The sequence below is a fragment of the Chenopodium album genome, chromosome 11 (assembly GCF_948465745.1).
Source record: "Chenopodium album chromosome 11, dcCheAlbu1.1, whole genome shotgun sequence".
NCBI lineage: Eukaryota > Viridiplantae > Streptophyta > Magnoliopsida > Caryophyllales > Amaranthaceae > Chenopodium > Chenopodium album.
In genome coordinates, this window is record NC_137844.1 from 40,227,935 (window position 1) to 40,247,453 (window position 19,519).

Consider the following 19,519-nt stretch of genomic DNA (forward strand, 5'->3'; position numbering starts at 1 on the left):
TCTTTTAGGAAGTGATGCCTAATGTGGATGTGCTTGACCTTTGAATGTTGAACTAGATCTTTAGAAATACAAATAGCACTATCTAGTATTGTCACAGTAAATAGGAACACGTTCAAATAAAATACCAAAATCTCTAACCTGTTGCTTTATCCATAACATTTGAGAACAACATGCTGCTGCAGATACATATTCAGCTTCATTTGTAGATAATGCAACTGTGTTTTATTTCTTGGAACCCCAAGATACCAAACAAGGTCCTAAAAACTACACCATACCTGAGGTACTTTTTCTATTAACCAAGTCACCTGCATAGTTAGCATCAGTAAAGCCATTTAAATCAAATGAGTCACTTCTAGGTAGAAGAGACCCAAGTCATCAGTTCCTTTCAAGTAAGGATTCTCCTTACTGCTATCAAGTGAGATTCCTTTGGGTTTGCTTGGAACCTGGCACACAAACCTACACTAAAAGATATGTCAGGTCTACTTGCTGTTAAGTATAGTAGAGAGCCAATCATACCTCGATACATAGTTTGGTCTATGCAAGTTCCAGATGGATCTTCATCAAGTCTTGTTGCAATACCCATAGAAGTTCTATTGGTTTTGGCATTATCAAGCTTGTATTTCTTAATCAGTTCCTTTATGAACTTCTGTTGATGGATCATGATCCCTTCTTCAGTTTGCTTGATTTGCAAACCAAGAAAGAAATTTAACTCTCATATCATGCTCATTTCAAATTCTCCACCCATAAGGTTAGCAAAATACTTACATAGAGATTCATTAGTTGCACCAAATAATATATCATCCACTTAAATTTGTACAATTAAGATGTCAGTTCCTTTTGATTTCAATAATAGTTACACCACGTTTAAAATCATTATTCAAAAGGAACTTAGACAACCTTTCATACCATGCTCTTGGAGCTTTCTTTAGTCCATAAAGGGCTTTGTCAAGTTTGTATACATGGTTTGGGAACTCTAGATTCTAAAATCTAAGAGGTTGTTCCACATAGACGTCTTCTGATCTTTAAAAAATCCATTCTAGAATGCACACTTAACGTCCATTTTATACAACCTAAACCCCATATAAGTAGCAAAAGCAATAAGTAAGCGAATAGCCTCTAACCTGGCTACTGGAGCAAATGTTTCTTCATAATCAATTCCTTCATGTTGATTGAAACCATGTACTACAAGTCTTGCCTTGTTCCTGACAGTAATACCATGCTCATCTAATTTGTTCCTGAATACCCATTTTAGTCCAATTGTCTTTTGATCATCTGGTCAAGTTTCCAGATGCCAAACTGCATTTCTTTCGAACTCATTTAATTCTGCTTGCATAGAATTAATCCAGTGAGCATTAGTCAAAGCTTCAACATGGTTCTTAGGTTCCATGGAGGATAGGAATGGATAGAATGCACATAAGTTCCTAAGCTGAGATCTGGTTTTAGTTCCTTTGGTGATATCACTCATGATTGCATCTACTGGATGTGAGCTTTGATGTTTCTAGGACTTAGGTGTGAAGTCCTTGATTGGATACAATCTTTCTTGATTGTTGTTGACTGGTAATTCTGTTGGAACTTCATTTTGAATTTCAGCTTGAGCTTCTTCTGGAACTTCCACCTGTTCTTAATCTTGATTTTGAACTGAGTTCCTTGTGTATCCTCTGTAGTTTTCTCTTCATTTGTTTCATGATTCACTTCACCTTCCTTTTGTGTGTGCTACTTCTGCAATGATGTTGGTTTCTCATCTGGATCATACTTTCGTACGAGTCCAATTTCAAAATCATCATCACCATCCTGTAAAACAACTAATTATTCAATTTCATCAAAGAAGACTGCCTCATCAAACTTTCCCAAGTTTCTCTTACCATTATTATAAATAAAACATCTACAACCAAAAGATCTATAGTAAGAAATATTAAGCTTTCTCTGTTTGATGAGTTCATAGGGAGTCTTGTTGATGATGGCCTGATAACTTGTTATTTGATACGATTTTAGAGTGATTTCGAACCTTGTTTACTTGGTATATTGGCATTTTGGTTCACTTTTACTCTATTTTTGTTCAACTTTTGTGTATCCCTTGCTTCACGGGTTGTTAGTGTTTTTGTTGGGTTTTTAGGTTCAAAGACGACCATTTGAGGCATTTGGATGATAAACCGAGGTTAGAAGCCGAAAAAATGGAGCAAAACCGAAGAAAAGTGGAGGTAAAGGCCTTAGAGAGTCTGCACGGACGTGCCATACTTTGCACGTCCGTGCAGAAGTGTTCCAGCACGACCAGAAGCTACTGCCTACTGCTTTCGAGGCCTGCACGTCCGTGCCATTTTTGGCACGTCCGTGCAGGATGCCCTGACTAAAACAGTACCTTCTGCCCCCAGGTGCACGCCCGTGCCAACCTCAGCACGTCCGTGCAGGTATAGCTGCACGTCCGTGCTGACCTGTAGCCGTGCCCGACTCTTGTTTTCTCCGTCCTTTTTATTTGGGGGTCTTTATAAATAACCAAGGGAGCTCATTTGTACGGCAGCCAAGTTTGGAGTGCTTCCTCTTAGTTTACAATTGTAGAAACACAAATATTCTCAATCATTAGTTAGATTATAATTATTAGCTTGGATATTTCATTCTCAATCATTGTAGAAGACAAGTTCCACCATTGATATTCAAGTTGAAGCTTCTAGTAACATTTTCTCACTCTTCTCTTCCATTTTAATTGCTTTGATTGTTAATTATCTTGCTTAATTCTTGTATGCTTAGATTGTTATTTAGCTTAATATTTAGTTAATTCTTGTTCATGAGTTACTTGAAATCCTTAATTGCTTTAATCTCCATGGATTGTGAGAAGTATAATTTTCTAGGGTTTGGGTAAAACCCTCAATGTAGTCACTAATTACTTGTTGCATGTGTTAATTTGGTAATTTTTGGGTGTTAGAGTGGTTTAATTGCTTAGTTCTTGTATATGGCCATTGCTAGAACTATTACCTAAGCTTTCTCAACGAAGGATCGAGAGATGAACTTGAGTTAGCTCCCTCATGCTTAATGACTTGAAATGCCATGAGAATAGGAATTTCCAGTCAAGGGAATGTTTTTGTCATCGTGATTATGCTTTAATACTTGTTTTATGCTTTGTAACCACGAGAGTAGGTTGTATTCATAATTCGAGTAATCCCTCTAGCTTGAGAGAGTAGTTGGGTGCTTTAGATGACTTCCCCTATATTATCCCCTCAAATTACCATTGTTTGCTACTTGCTAATTGTGATTTGTGACGAAATTGAGTGGTATATCCCAAGCCCTAGAACTCTCTAAATATTGTTAATCTCCCCCTAACTTTAGTTGACTTGAACTAGCACTTGTTACATAAAACCAAACCAATCTCGACTTCATTTAGCTTATTTATGCGGTAGTATCTCGGTGGTTGATTCAACGCCTCTCTTGGGTTCGACCCTTTCTTACCCTTGATATTAGCTAGTGAGACCAAGATAGGACTTTATCTTTGGTAGGCTCAACGACGACCTATCAAATTTTGGCGCCATTGCCGGGGAGGCAAAGTCACATTGAATGTATTATTGTTGAATGAGTCTAAGTGTGTATATTTGTATCATAATTTCTCTTATTTATTTTTGTATATTTGTGTTTTCAACTTGTGATAGTCATTGCTAACGTTTTTCTTAGCTTTGTTTGACCTTGCATGACACGGAAGAGTAAGCAATCACCGCTTATTCCCGTTGATCCAGAGTTAAATAGGACTTTGAGAAACGTGAGGAGGCTTTTGCAAGGCACACCCGAGTTCTCTATTGTATATTCGGATTCCGATCCGGAGGAAATCTTTGCAACCAACGAAGAAGATAACATGGGTGATAACAATCCTCCTCTACCATTGTTACGAGATTATCACCACCCCAATGCCTTCACACTTCGGAGTGGCATACGTCTCCCTACTACGAATGCAAATAATTTTGAGCTTTCACCTCAACTCATCCGTATGATACAAAGTGATCAATTTGGTGGGAGTTCTCATGAGTGTCCTTTTGCTTATTTGGACAACTTTCTTGAATTGTGCACAACCATCAAGCAAAATAATATCACGGAAGAGTTCATCCGTATGCATATGTTTCAATTCTCCCTCCGTAACAAAGCAAAGCATTGGTTGAGAACGGTTGAAGAGGGATCATTGACCACATGGGATGAAGTCACTAGAGCTTTCCTTGGAAAGTATTGTCCACTCGAAAAGACCGCCGAACTAAGAAGGAAAATCACCAATTTCAACCAAGAGATTGATGAAACCTTAAGTGAAGCTTGGGAGCGTTTCAAGGACTACACTAGAAAATGCCCACACCATGGTTTCACATCATGGATCATTGTTCAAAGCTTTTATGATGGTCTTACTCCTACTTCAAGGGCCAACCTTGATAACGGGGCCGGTGGTAGCCTTAAAAAGCTATCGGTATATGATGCATACAAGATGATTGAAGAAGTGGCAAAGCACTATGCATACGGAAGTGATAGACGGCAACCTCAAGCAAAGAAGGGAGGAATCCACGACCTTAGTGCAATAGACCTTATTGCATCAAAGTTCGACATGCTAGCTCACAAGCTAGATCAAGCCACCCTTACATCTCCAAGCTCTTCTTCACAACAAGTCATGTCTTGTGAAACTTGTGGAGGAAATGATCACTTGTCCTCCTATTGCAACTCAACTAACCAAGAACAAGCTGCGGCTATTGGGCAAAGAAACGATCAATACTCTCAACCCTACAATCAAGGTTGGAAACCCCAACAAAACATGGGTTGGAAACAACAAAATTAAGCCCCCCCTCAAAACCAATACAACCAATCTCATCCACAAAACCAACAAGCTCCTTATCGTCATCCTAACCAAAGGGACCAAAACCATCAAAGGCAACAATATAACCAACCCGCTCCTCCACCTCCTCAAAAATCTAGCCTTGAAGCCACACTTGAGACCTTCATTACACAACAAGGAAAAAGCAATGCGGATATGCAAGCGAACATCCAACAACTTCAAGCACACAACAAGATAATTGAGAATCAATTGGCTCAAATTGCGCAACAAGTTGGAAGTTCATCCTCCAATCCTAGTGGTCACTTCCCAAGCTCAACGGTTGTGAACCCAAAAGAGCAAGCTAAGGCCATTACTTTGAGATCGGGGAGAGGTTATGAAGGGCCGATTATGAGTGAAGAGGAGCCACAAAAGAGAGATGAGGGAATTGTGGTGAGAAATGAGGATGAGTTTGAAAATGAGATAGTTGATGTTGAGAGAAAGGAGCCACAAAGTAAGAATGAGGGAGATGAGGAAAAGGTAGAAAAGCCCCCTATGAAAGTATACAAGCCTCCCATTCCATTCCCTCATAGGATTGTTGAAAAGAAATTGAATGAAAAGTTTTCAAACTTTCTTGAAGTCATGAGAGGACTTCAAGTGAATATCCCCTTTCTTCATGCTATGTCACAAATGCCTACATATGCAAAATTTTTGAAGGATCTTTTATCCAACAAGAGTAGGCTTGAAGAGAGTGCAACCATCTCCCTTCCTAAGGAGGTGAGTGCAATCATTCAAAACAAGCTCCCTCAAAATCTTGGTGACCCCGGTAGCTATGCAATACCGGTGAAGATTGGAGATTTAGAGGCTATGGATGCTTTATGTGATCTTGGGGCAAGTGTGAGTTTGATTCCCTATTCTATTGCTAAGAGTTTGAAAGTGGGAGACTTGAAGCCAACAAGAATGTCCTTACAATTGGCCGACCGCACGGTTAGGCTACCTTTGGGAATTCTTGAAGATGTACCGGTTCAAGTTGGAAGAGTATTTGTGCCATGTGATTTTGTGGTAATGGAAATGGAAGAAGATAATACGGTGCCCCTAATTTTGGGAAGATCGTTTTTGAACACCGCGGGTGTTGTGATTGATATGAAGCAAGGAAGATTGACCTTGAATGTGGGAGATGAGAAAATATCATTTTCATTCCCACAAACATTGAAAAAGCCATTGTATGATGAAGTTCATAGAGTTGATACATTGGAAAGGGACTTAGAGAAGTTCCAAGAAAATTTGTTTGAAGGAGATCCTTTACAAGCTATCCTAACAGGAGGCTTAGTTGAGGAAGGTGAAGAAACGAGGGGGTATGATCTTTTGCTCAACCAACCTTTAGTCCACAACGAAAAGAAAGTGGAAGTGCTTAATGTGGAGGTAAAAGAGGAGAGGACTACGCCTCCTCACAAGGTTGAACTTAAACCCCTTCCTCCTTTACTTAAATATGCTTTTCTTGATGATAGTGAGAATTATCCCGTTATTGTCAATGCTAAACTTGATGATACCTCTCTTGGGAAACTCCTAGTTGTTTTAAGGGAGTATAGAGGTGTCATTGGGTACAAAATTGATGACATCAAGGGGATAAGTCCTACTATATGCATGCATAAGATTTTACTTGATGATGATCATGCTTCCTCTATTGAGCACCAAAGAATGCTCAATCCAAACATGAAGGAAGTTGTGAAAAAAGAAGTTTTAAAACTTCTTGAAGCGGGCATAATCTACCCTATCTCCGATAGTAAGTGGGTTAGCCCGGTTCAAGTTGTGCCTAAAAAAGGAGGCATGACCATCATCAAGAATGATAAGGGTGAGACCATTTCTACGAGGTCGGCCACCGGGTGGAGGATGTGTATTGATTATCGAAAATTGAATAAGTCCACCCGGAAAGACCACTTCCCACTCCCCTTCATCGATCAAATATTGGAAAGACTAGCATCACATAGTCACTATTGTTTCTTGGATGGATACTCGGGATTCTTCCAAATCCCAATCCAACCCGAGGATCAAGAGAAGACTACATTCACATGCCCTTTTGGCACCTTTGCTTATCGAAGGATGCCATTTGGACTTTGTAATGCACCTTCCACATTTCAAAGGTGTATGATGTCTATTTTTTCCGACATGCTTGAATCATCAATTGGAGTATTCATGGATGACTTTTCTGTTTTTGGTTCATCTTTTGACATTTGCCTTTCAAATTTGATTAAAGTATTGAAAAGATGTCAAGAGGTGAACTTGGTTTTGAATTGGGAAAAATTTCATTTCATGGTAGAAGAAGGAATTGTTCTTGGTCATGTAATTTCTAGTAGGGGCATTGAAGTAGATCGTGCCAAAATTGAGGTCATTGAGCGCCTCCCACCCCTTGCAAATGTGAAGGGGATAAGGAACTTTCTTGGACACGCGGGTTTTTACCGCCGGTTCATAAAGGATTTTTCAAAAATCGCAAAGCCGCTCACTCAATTGTTGGTAAAGGATGCCCCTTTTGTGTTTACTAATGATTGTTTGCTAGCATTTGATAGGTTGAAGGAGGCATTGATTTCGGCTCCTATCATTCAACTCCCTAATTGGGAGCTTCCTTTTGAGCTTATGTGTGATGCTTCGGATTTTTCCATTGGGTCCGTTCTTGGACAAAGGAAGGATAAGAAGCTCCATGCTATCTACTACACTAGAAAAACTTTGGATGATGCACAAAGGAATTACACAACCACGGAAAAGGAGTTTCTAGCCATTGTTCATGCAATTGAGAAGTTTAGGTCATACTTGATGGGATCTAAATAGTCTTCACTAACCATGCGGCCTTGAAGTACCTCTTGTCCAAGAAGGAACCAAAGCCAAGATTGATACGGTGGGTCTTGCTCTTACAAGACTATGACATTGAGATTAGGGACAAGAAGGGTGCCGAAAATTTGGTGGCCGATCATCTTTCACGGTTGCCTATCCTTGTAGGTGATCTTGATAACTTGCCAATCGACGATTCATTCCCGGATGATCAACTATTTGCTATTCTCCAAGCACCAGCGCCACGGTTTGCGGACATTGCAAACTACTTGTCTTGCTCTATTCTCCCTCCCGACCTCTCCTATCAACAAAAAAGGAAGTTTTTTCATGATGTTCGCCAATACTTTTGGGACGACCCCTTGCTCTTCAAACAAGGTGTTGATGGCCTTTTTAGAAGGTGTGTCCCGGATAATGAAATTGAAGATGTTATCACAATGTGTCACTCCTCACCTTGTGGAGGACATATGAGTGCCAACAAGACCTTGGCGAAAATATTGCAATGCTGTTTCTTTTGGCCAACAATGTTCAAAGATGTGTGGGGTGTGGTGAAAACTTGTGACCGGTGTCAAAGAACCGGTAATATTTCAAAAAGAAATGAAATGCCTTTGAACAACATCCTTGAACTTGAAATTTTTGATGTATGGGGCATCGATTTTATGGGGCCTTTCCCGAGCTCTTTTGGGAACAAGTTCATTCTAGTGGCCGTCGATTACGTATCAAAGTGGGTGGAAGCGGTTGCATCTCCTACTAATGATGCTAAGGTTGTGGTCAAGCTCTTTAAAAGAGTAATTTTTCCAAGGTTTGGAGTGCCCCGGGCTGTGATTAGTGATGGAGGTTCACACTTTGCAAAGCGATCCTTTCGAGCTCTCCTTGAGAAATATGGTGTGAGGCACAAGGTGTCATTAGCTTACCACCCCCAAACAAGTGGTCAAGCTGAAATTTCAAACCGGGAGGTAAAAATGATCCTTGAGAAAACGGTGGATAGGTCTAGAAAATATTGGTCTACAAAGCTTGATGATGCTCTATGGGCCTATCGCACCGCGTTCAAAACTCCTATTGGCACCACACCATACAAGCTTGTTTATGGGAAGTCATGCCACTTGCCGGTAGAACTTGAGCATCGGGCTCATTGGGCTATCAAAACATTGAATTTCGACCTTCAAAGTGCCGGTGAGAAGAGGTTGCTTGACCTCCACGCCTTGGCAGAATTAAGAATGGATGCATATGAGAGTGCAAGGATTTACAAGGAAAAGACCAAGGCTTGGCATGACAAGCATATTAGCAAAAGGGAGTTTAAGGAAGGTGATAAGGTCCTACTTTTCAATTCCCGGTCAAAGTTGTTTCCGGGTAAGCTTAAGTCAAGATGGAGTGGACCTTTCACCGTTAAGAAGGTGTTTCCATATGGAGCGATAGAAATCTCAAATGACAATGGTGAACCTTTCAAAGTGAATGGCCAAAGGCTTAAGGCATACTTTGACGGTTTTGTGCATGAGGAAGCCAAGTTTGTTCACCTTAATGAGTTTGATGTTCCCTACTCTCATTGATCTCGCAATGTCGTCAAGCTAGTGACGTTAAAAGAGCGCTTCCGGGAGGCAACCCGAGTTTCTCAACTCTCTCTCTCTCACAAACTATTATTTAATTTCCACCACTCTTACTATTACTAACTTTTCTCTCAATGTCTTTTGTAGGTGTTGATGAAAAGAAAAGTAAGAAAAGGTTTTTGTGGAAGTGAAGTAGTAGATAATAATAATAATAATAATATTAATAATAATAATAATAATAATGGTAATGATAATAATCTTATTATTATTATGCCATACTATTACTATTATTAAAAAAAAAAAAAAAAGGGAAGGATCGTGCAGCATCAGGACTGCACGGACGTGCAGAGCATCGCACGTCCATGCAGAGGCAGCCAGAAGCAATCAGAAATTTTGACATAAATTTCTCCATATTGGCACGGGCGTGCCAAATTAAGCACGCCCGTGCAAGGTGGCTAAGCACGTTCATGCTAAGTACTGCACGTCCGTGCTAAACAAGTCAGTATGTTATCTAAGTTTCTGTCTGAGGCTGCACGTCCGTGCAACGAAGCACGTCCGTGCCAAATAAGTCAGTACCCTACCCACGTTTCTGTCTAAGGCTACACGTCCGTGCCGCCCCGAAAATGGCTGGCACCAGCACGGTTATAACGAAAAAAAAAAAATTTCACTCATTCTTATTTCTCTATCTCACAATTCTCACTCCTCCTCTCTCTAAAACTATTACTTCCTCCTTCAAAACCCTCTCAATTCTACATTCTCACCCAAATTCAATAATTTTCTCCAAAATCTTCACTCCATTTCAACATTTTCACAATCTACTACTCCTTTTCCCACATTCAAACCCAAAAATCACCTAAAATACTCAAACCCTAACCTTGAAAAATCAATTTGGGGGTTTTCTTTGGACTTAAAGTTCAAGACAATTGGTTGAAGGAGTAAGTTCAAGTAAGCAAAAGGAAGGTTAGAAAGGTTCATTTGCGGGTTTTACACCCACGATAAGCTCGGTATAATCGTTCCTCCATTTCACTAATTTCATGTTTAATTCCTTGAATTTTTGCATGAAATTGCTTGAGAAAGTTTGTTTGAATTGGTTGTGAGTGATTGATAGTTGATAATTGAAAAGCATTATTGAGTTTGAATGGATTTTGGTGTGTTTTGAGAATTGGATTTTTTGTAAGTGAGGTTGAAAAATTGATTTTCATGAAGGAAGAACATGCTTATTTAGGTGGATTGTTGTGTTGGTTCGTTTGATAATATTGCATGAAATCGATGTAGAATTGTTGTAGATGCATTATTGAAGTGGTCTTTATTGCTTGGTGATTTGCTTGTTTTAGGTGGGAGACTTAGAACTTGACTTGATTGTGTTGTGTTCATTGGCCTTGTTTGAGCTTTGGTTGGTCGTTTTGTGGACTTAGTCTCTTTGTGTGGTTGCGAGGTGATTATTTTGTCTTGGTTTGTTTTATTGCATTGCATTAAGACCGACCATGTCTAGAAGAAATCGACCTAGAAACACGGATGCTAGGTACCGCAACCCCTCTCCTCCTCCTCCCGTTGATCCACCACAAGTGGAAACTATGGGAATCGTGTTCAATGACCCAACATTTTTGAACAACTATATAAGAATAAGTAGGAGGAGAGTTCGACCTACAAAGTTTTATGACGAGAGTGTTGCCGAGGCTTTAGGGGTAGGGGACGATGTTAGGATGCTTTTCGAGGGTTGTGGCTTAGGAAATTGGCTAGATTTAAGCGCCCCGACCTACAAAAGGTTGGCACTTGAATTCCTCTCCACCCTTCAAGTGCAACGAGACAACAACAGATCCCCCCGCCGCCTTACCTTCCAGCTCATGAACACCCAACACAACTTGAACATAAAGAGGGTGAACCAAGCTTTTGGGTGGCCAATTAACGGCACCATAGGACCAAAGGATAGGTCCCCCCCGTAACTATTGTGCGGGTGAGTTTTGGAGGAAGATCACCGGCCTTTTCAACTACAACCCTAGGACTGATAAAGCTACAGCCATAATCCACCCCGCCTTTAGGATATCACAGCGCACCATAGCGAACACGACGTTCGCTAGAGGTGATAGTTCGGGTGTAGTGTCCACTAGGGAGCTCACTTCCTATGGCAATTGAGCGAGGGTAGTACGGCCCTGGATGTAGGGGCCTGGTTTGTCGATCACCTAGAGGATGTTGCCACTGGGTCCAGCAACATCACCATAGGTGGCATGATCACTATTATTGCTTATGCTCTTAACCTTAATTTTGCAGATGAGCAGGTTTGCCCATGGCCGACGCAGCTAGGCATGCAGTCGCTTAGGACCATGAGATGGGTTGCGGACGTGGAAGGGCCGCATCCTTACTTGTGGCACGTGAGTGGCCGCCCCTATGCCTACCTCCTCGATCCGGAGCGGACCTTCATCTACAACGAGGGCAACTGGGTCTTCGAGAGGGACCACCCTTGGATTCTCGGTGATGATGAAGAAGAGCAAGAGCAAGAACAACCGCAACAACAACAATTCCAACAATAACAACAATATGAGCACCAATAAGGGTACCAAGGTCAAGGCATGGGTGAGGGCAACCCACCCCTTTCCTTCTAGCAACAAATGCAAATAATGAATGCCGGGTTCAACCGCATGTCCACCGAGTTCGAGACTATGAGAAAGTCTCACGAAGACATGAGGTCCTCCTACGACAATATGAGGACAAGCTTTGAGGATCTTCGATCGGAATTGGGTGAATTCCGGAACGTCTACCGACATTGGTACCCCGGGGGCTCAAGCTCCCAAGGAGGCCCGAGCCAATGATTTAGTTCTCTTTCTTCTTCTTCTTGTGCTTTAATTGTTTTAACATTGGGGACAATGTTTATGATAGCTTGGGGGGAGTCTTTCTCTTCGGTTCATATGTTGGTTCTTGTATGTTCTTGTTGGTATAAACTTTGCATGTTGTCTGTTCCCTCCCCTAGCATCCAAAACCCCTAAACATCCAAATTTGCTCCCTTTGAAATCCAACACCCTAAATCCAAATCTCTTAATATGTGAATACTTCTCTTCTCTTCTCTCTTTATTTATTTAGATGTATAGCTGTGCTTCAATTTTTTTTTTTTATTAGCTTAGTTTTCTTAACTTTTTATCTATTCTTGTTTTCTAGCAACCTCTAGTAAAAAAAAAAAAAAAAAAAAAAATGGAAAAATGGCCCTTGGATGAGACTCAAATGACGATGCTTATATGATTTACTTGCTTGACTCTTGAGTGATGAGTAAAAGTTCTTTTAGAAGGGTGTGTGCAAGAGTTGGGGTCATTTAGAGGCTTATTAATCTTGATTGCATTAGAGTATATGAAATGAAAATCGATGAATGCTCAATTGCACGTCTAGTATAGGATATTGTCAAATTTGCCAAAGTAGGATATGTTTGAATTGAATTGCGGTCCCTTGTGCCCTTGATGTTCCTCCCCTCCTCCCCCTAAATGAAACTCTATTAGGGAATTGGTTCTATTTGTATCTTGTGTAATAAGTGGCATAATAAGCCACATGTATCGAATAAAAGAAAGAGCCGCTCACAGTTAAAAGAGGCGAGGGAAATGAATGTAAAAAAAAAAAATAGAAAAAGAAAAGGAGATCAAAAGCTCCTCCAAATTTCTCAAAGTTTTCACTTTTTCTTCTCTAAAGGTCAATTTGTGGGTGCCTTCCACACACTATCTATTAATATGTTTCTTGTGTAAATTTCCCAATTAGAGCGTAGTTGAAAGGGCTTGGGAGTGCATTTTGGGAGGTGGACTTGCATTTTGAGATTTTATAACCGAAAGAGGGCTTTTTGAAACTTTGGAATATCTAGACGTGCTCTAATGAACTAGTAAAAGGTATAAGGGAGTATCCTAGTGCAACCTTGCTTAATCTCCTCTCTACCCCCAACTCATGTGCACATTTGTATGATTGGTAATTCTTGAAAGTCGCTCACTTGTCTCGCTTGTGATTTATATCCCGATGAGTTGACTTGGGCAATAAAAACATTGGTTTTGGTGTGTATAGATCACCTTGATGATAATGATGTGTTATGATAATTTTGGCATGGTTTGTGTGAGTTGTGGGTTAAGCTCAAGGGAAACCTTCACGAGATAAAAACTCGTCCTCTTAGGCGACTTAGGGGTTTAAATTGCTTTTCACTTGTGCTAAAAGTGTTTATGGTTCTTGCCATGCGGATTTGTGTTTGTGTTTCCTCTTTAAGTATCTTTTCTTGGTTTGATCATTAGCAAGTAATCTTCCTTCTCGATTTGACATGTTTGTTTTGCTCGAGGACTAGCAAAACCTTAGCTTGGGGGGATTTGATAACTTGTTATTTGATACGATTTTAGAGTGATTTCGAACCTTGTTTACTTGATTGGCATTTTGGTTCACTTTTACTCTATTTTTGTTCAACTTTTGTGTATCCCTTGCTTCACGAGTTGTTAGTGTTTTTGTTGGGTTTTTAGGTTCAAACACGACCATTTGAGGCATTTGGATGATAAACCGAGGTTAGAAGCCGAAACAATGGAGCAAAACCAAAGAAAAGTGGAGGTAAAGGCCTTAGAGAGTCTGCACGGACGTGCCATACTTTGCACGTCCGTGCAGAAGTGTTCCAGCACGACCAAAAGCTACAGCCTAATGCTTTCGAGGCCTGCACGTCCGTGCCATTTTTGGCACGTCCGTGCAGGATGCCCTGACTAAAACAATACCTTCTGCCCCCAGGTGCACGCCCGTGCCAACCTCAGCACGTCCGTGCAGGTATAGCTGCACGTCCGTGCCAACCTCAGCACGTCCGTGCTAACCTGTAGCCGTGCCCGACTCTTGTTTTCTCCGTCATTTTTATTTGGGGGTCTTTATAAATAACCAAGGGAGCTCATTTGTACGGCAGCCAAGTTTGGAGTGCTTCCTCTTAGTTTGCAATTGTAGAAACACAAATATTCTCAATCATTAGTTAGATTATAATTATTAGCTTGGAAATTTCATTCTCAATCATTGATATTCAAGTTGAAGCTTCTAGTAACATTTTCTCACTCTTCTCTTCCATTTTAATTGCTTTGATTGTTAATTATCTTGCTTAATTCTTGTATGCTTAGATTGTTATTTAGCTTAATCTTTAGTGAATTCTTGTTCATGAGTTACTTGAAATCCTTAATTGCTTTAATCTCCATGGATTGTTAGTAGTCTAATTTTCTAGGGTTTGGGTAAAAGCCTCAATGTAGTCACTAATTACTTGTTGCATGTGTTAATTTGGTAATTGTTGGGTGTTAATTAGTTGAGCTTAAGTGGTTTAATTTCTTAGTTCTTGTATATGGCCAATGCTAGAACTATTACCTAAGCTTTCTCAACGAAGGATCGAGAGATGAACTTGAGTTAGCTCCCTCATGCTTAATTGACTTGAAATGCCATGAGAATAGGAATTTCCAGTCAAGGGAATGTTTTTGTCATCGTGATTATGCTTTAATACTTGTTTTATGTTTTGTAACCACGAGAGTAGGTTGTATTCATAATTCGAGTAATCCCTCTAGCTTGAGAGAGTAGTTGGGTGCTTTAGATGACTTCCCCTATATTATCCCCTCAAATTACCATTGTTTGCTACTTGCTAATTGTGATTTGTGACGAAATTGAGTGGTATATCCCAAGCCCTAGAACTCTCTAAATATTGTTAATCTCCCCCTAACTTTAGTTGACTTGAACTAGCACTTGTTACATAAAACCAAACCAATCTCGACTTCATTTAGCTTATTTATACGATAGTATCTCGGTGGTTGATTGAACGCCTCTCTTGGGTTCGACCCTTTCTTACCCTTGCTATTAGCTAGTGAGACCAAGATAGGACTTTATCTTTGGTAGGCTCAACGACGGCCTATTATGGCCCTAACAATTACTCTGTTTAGTATATAGCATGCTGTATTCACTGCTTCTGCCTAAAAGTTCCTGGGCAAACCACTTGATATTAACATTGTTCTGGCCATATCCTCAAGGCTTCTATTCTTGCATTCTCTTACACCATTTTGTTGTGGTGTCCTTGGGGCAGAGAAGTTATGATCCATTCCTTGCTATTTGTAGAATTTATCAAACTTGTAGTTTTCAAATTCTGTTCCATGATCTGATCTTAGATGCACTAATTGATTACATGTCCTTCTCTGTTCTTTCTTTACAAAAGCAACAAACTCATCAAACGTTTCATCTTTACTAACAAGAAAGAAAACCCATATAAACCTTGAGAAATCATCAACAATTACCATCACATACTTCTCACCACTTCTACTTTGGATTCTCATTGGACCACAAAGATCCATATGGATGAGTTCAAGATGCCTTTTGGTACTCACCATCTTTTTTAACTTGAAAGAAACACGAGTCTGCTTACCTCTAACACATGTGTTGAAGCTTAAAGGTTTTGATAATGATGAACATAAACTTGCAAACTTCAATTAATAAGAATTCTCTAAGTGTTGTAATTAGAACAGGTGAAGTAGAATTTGGAAGTGGAAGAATAACCTAACTATGAAGACTCGAGGAGATTTCAAGGAAAGTTAAAGAAGATAGAAGAAGAGTTCCAACCACGAACTAACTGAGTTCCTTAACAGGAACATGAAGACAACAAGTTGAGAAGCTCAACTTGGCCTGCGTTGAAGACAGCAAGTTTGACAAGAACTTGGTCTGCAAAGTTGCAGATGAGAACTAGAAGTCAAGTGACAGCAGAAACTTAGTTCTAGATTGCGTGAAGCCCAAGTATCCTAGAATGCAATAATTGACGAAGCAATTAAATTTTGTTAAGTTTTTAGTCTTTAGAATTGCTGTAAATATGTTTGGCAGGTTTTCACATGAGATTTATTAGAAACGTGACAAAAATCTTGGCAATCTTAAAGTAGGAAAGTTTTAAGAAGATAAGTTTTTATGAAAAGATTTTCTCGAAAGATTTTATTTCGTAAAAACTGATTATATCAAAAGATATTATTCTTTTGATAGTTTATCTTTGATAAGTTTTCTAAAAAGATTTTCTTCCCAAAAGATTTACACAAAACCGTGTATTGAGATTTTGGTAGAATAACATAATTATCTTTTGAAACCCCTACTTTCTATACGAGCACCGTTCTGTTTTTATGTTCTGCAAAAGTAGTCACTAGGAAGTTCCTTTATATTCTGCACCGTTTTGTGCATTGCAAGTTCCTTTATATTTTGTTTTTATATTCCGCAAAAGTAGTCAATAGGAACTCACATACAATTCACCCCCCTCTTGTAGTGTTTGTCTCAACTAACAATTGGTATCAGAGCACCGTTCTCACGTGTTAGCAGATAAATTTGCGGAGTAAGTTCCTGAGGAAAGATGAATTACAAAGAGAAACTTGAAGAAGGGTATTCAACCCAACGTCCACCTATGTTCAATGGTAAGTTTTACACCTACTTGTAGAATAGGATGGAGATATTCATCAAGACTGAAAATTACCAGGTTTGGTGTGTAATTGAATCTGGTGAAAATTACCAGGTTTGGTAACCTCAACCAATGAGAAAAACGAGGTAGTTCCTAAAATTATATCTGATTTTGACAAAAAAGATTATCAAAAACTTGAATTAAATGCTTTGGCTATTAAATACTTACATTGTGGACTTGGACCCCATGAGCATAATCGAATCATAGGATGCAAGTCTGCTATGCAGATTTGGGATCTACAAGAAGTTACTTATGAAGGTACAAACGAGGTAAAACTTTCTAAAATTGATTTATTGATGTCTAGATATGAGAGGTTTAAAAAGCTATCTAAGGAGTCCATAGAGGAAATGATTACAAGATTTAATGATCTTATTAATGAACTGAGTTCCCTTGGCTGGCACATCCCTATAGATGAACAGGATAGAAAGATCTTGAGGAGCCTTCTACAAGATGAAAAATGGAGATCCAAGGTTATTGCTATGCAAGAATCCAAGGACTTCACAAAGTTCAACATGGAACAGCTAGAAGGATCATTGATGACTCATGAACTACACTTAAGTTCCAGTGCTGAAAGTTCGAAGAACAAGAGTCTTGCTTTGAAAGCACAAGACTCTAAGGAATCTGAAGTTGATGAGGAAGAGATGGCAATGCTGGTGAGAAGATTCAAGAAGATGATGAACAATAGGAAGTTTGATAGGAATAAGAAATTTACAAGTTCCAAAGACACTACTTGTTTTAAGTATGGCTCAAAAAATCACTTCATAAGAGACTGTCCACTTAAGGAGAATGACAAAGGGAAGTTTAAAGGGAAGGATCAAGCCAAGGAGTCTAGAGTCTATAAGCCTTACTTTTCAAAAGAAAATGCGAAGAAGGCTATGATGGTTGTGTGGGGAGACTCAGATTCTAAAGTAGAACAAGACTAACCTTCAGAAGAAACAACTCATTTATGTCTTATGGCCAAAACTGATGAAAGGGACAAACTAAAAGAATACGAGGCCGAGGTATGGTATCCTTCTAATGAATTAAGACATTTCTCTAAAGAAAACTTGATACATGTTGTGTTAGGTATTCAGGAAGATTTAAAAAGATTGCATGTAGCTAAAGCACAAAGTGACAAGGCACTTGAAACTTACAAAGAACACAGTGAATGGATGGACAATATGAAATTTGATATTCAATATAGGTTCTGTAGTCTTTTTGATGATAATGTAACTCTGAAAGAGAATCTTGAAAGACTAAAACATGACAACACTCTTTTGAATGTGGAACTGTCTTTGTTAAAAATTAGTGGAGCAGTTCCTAACTCCGAAGTTCCTCTTCTTGATCAGTATCTAAATTTTGAAAAGTTAAAATCTGATTTAGAAGAATTAAAAAGTGGAGAAAGATAATCTTTAGGGGGGGGACTTGAAAGAGTTAGGAAAGGTAAACAACCCATTGAGTACAATGTACCTGAATGGATTGCAAATGCCCAAGCCAAAAGAACTGAAGGTTTAGGATATAAGAAGAAGTTCCAGAAAGAAAAGAAGTATGTTAACCTACCTAGTAGTATTGTCTGCTATATCTGTGGTAAGACAGGACATAAGCAAGTCACATGTCCTAAGAAACAAAAGAGCACTCTAAAGAATGAAAATCATGTTAAATAGATATGGGTTAGGAAATCTGATTCTACATCTATTACACAGGAACCCAAGGGTTCTTGACACTAACGTTTAATTCTTCATGCAGGTTCCAGTGAGGGGGAACAACACTTGGTACCTCAACAGTGGTTGTTTAAAGCACATGACTGGAGATCAGATAAATCTAGATTTCTCTCACTGGATGCCTACTATGGTGGGACTGTGACCTTAGGTGATAATATGAAAGGTGATATAATTGCTATTGGAAAGGTAGGAAGGTCATTTACTCATGCTATTGAAAATGTATTTGGTGGAGGGTCTCAAACACAACTTGTTAAGTATCTCACAGTTTTGTGTTAAAGGTAACACAGTTAGCTTTACTTCTAATAAATGTAAAATCATCCACAATGACACTGGGAACATTATATTAGAAGGAACTCGTAAAGGGTACACATATACTGTAGATCTCAACAAGGTTCCAAATAGCAGTTTGACTTGTTTTAGTGTGTATTGAGGATGATCCTCTATTGTGACATAAAGATTTGGTCATGAAAGTTTTAAATTGCTTGATAAGCTTAGATCCAAGGAACTAGTGGAAAGACTTCCTTCTATTTAGTTCCTATATGATAAAGTATGTCATGCATGTGTTAGTGGTAAACAGACTCGAGTTTCTTTTAAATCTAAGAAGATGGTAAGCACCAAAAGACCTTTGGAACTTGTTCATATGGATCTCTGTGGTCTAATGAGAATCCAAAGTAGAAGTGGTAAGAGATATGTAATGGTTATTGTTGACGATTACTCAAGGTTCACTTGGGTGGTCTTTCTTGTTAGCAAAGATGAAACGTTTGATGAGTTTGTTTCATTTGTGAAGAAAGAACAGAGAAGAATAGGTAACCCGTTGGTGCATCTCATATCAGACCATGGAACAGAATTTGAAAACTCTAAGTTTGATGAGTTCTGCACTGAACATGGAATGGATCACAACTTCTCTGCCCCTAGAACACCACAACAGAATGGTGTAGTAGAACGCAAGAACAGAAGCCTTGAGGACATGGCCAGAACAATGCTAATCTCAAGTTGTCTGCCTAGGAACTTCTAGGCAGAAGTAGTGAATACTGCATGTTACATCCTAAATAGACTATATGTTAGAGCCATCACCAACAAGACTCCCTATGATCTCATCAAAGGGAGAAAGCCTAATATTTCTTACTTTAAATCTTTTGGTTGTAGATGTTTTGTTCATAACGATGGTAAAAGAAACTTTGGAAAGTTTGATGAACGTAGTGATGAGGTAGTATTATTAGGATATGCCTCAAACAGTAAAGCTTATAGAGTT

General features: G+C 39.3%; 1 protein-coding gene and 1 non-coding gene across 2 annotated transcripts; one reads left to right on the forward strand and one right to left on the reverse strand.

The window, feature by feature from the left end:
- Positions 1-4,222: 4,222 nt before the first annotated feature.
- Positions 4,223-4,329, reverse strand: LOC145569813 (small nucleolar RNA R71). Its single transcript, XR_014096342.1, has one exon. It is a non-coding gene; the product is annotated as a small nucleolar RNA R71 (small nucleolar RNA).
- Positions 4,330-4,984: 655 nt separating this feature from the next.
- On the forward strand, positions 4,985-7,588 carry LOC145566605 (uncharacterized). The gene is made up of 2 exons (XM_081625970.1): positions 4,985-6,502; positions 7,394-7,588. The coding sequence occupies exons 1-2, from the start codon at positions 4,985-4,987 to the stop codon at positions 7,586-7,588; spliced, it is 1,713 nt and encodes a 570-aa protein (XP_081482096.1).
- Positions 7,589-19,519: the final 11,931 nt, after the last annotated feature.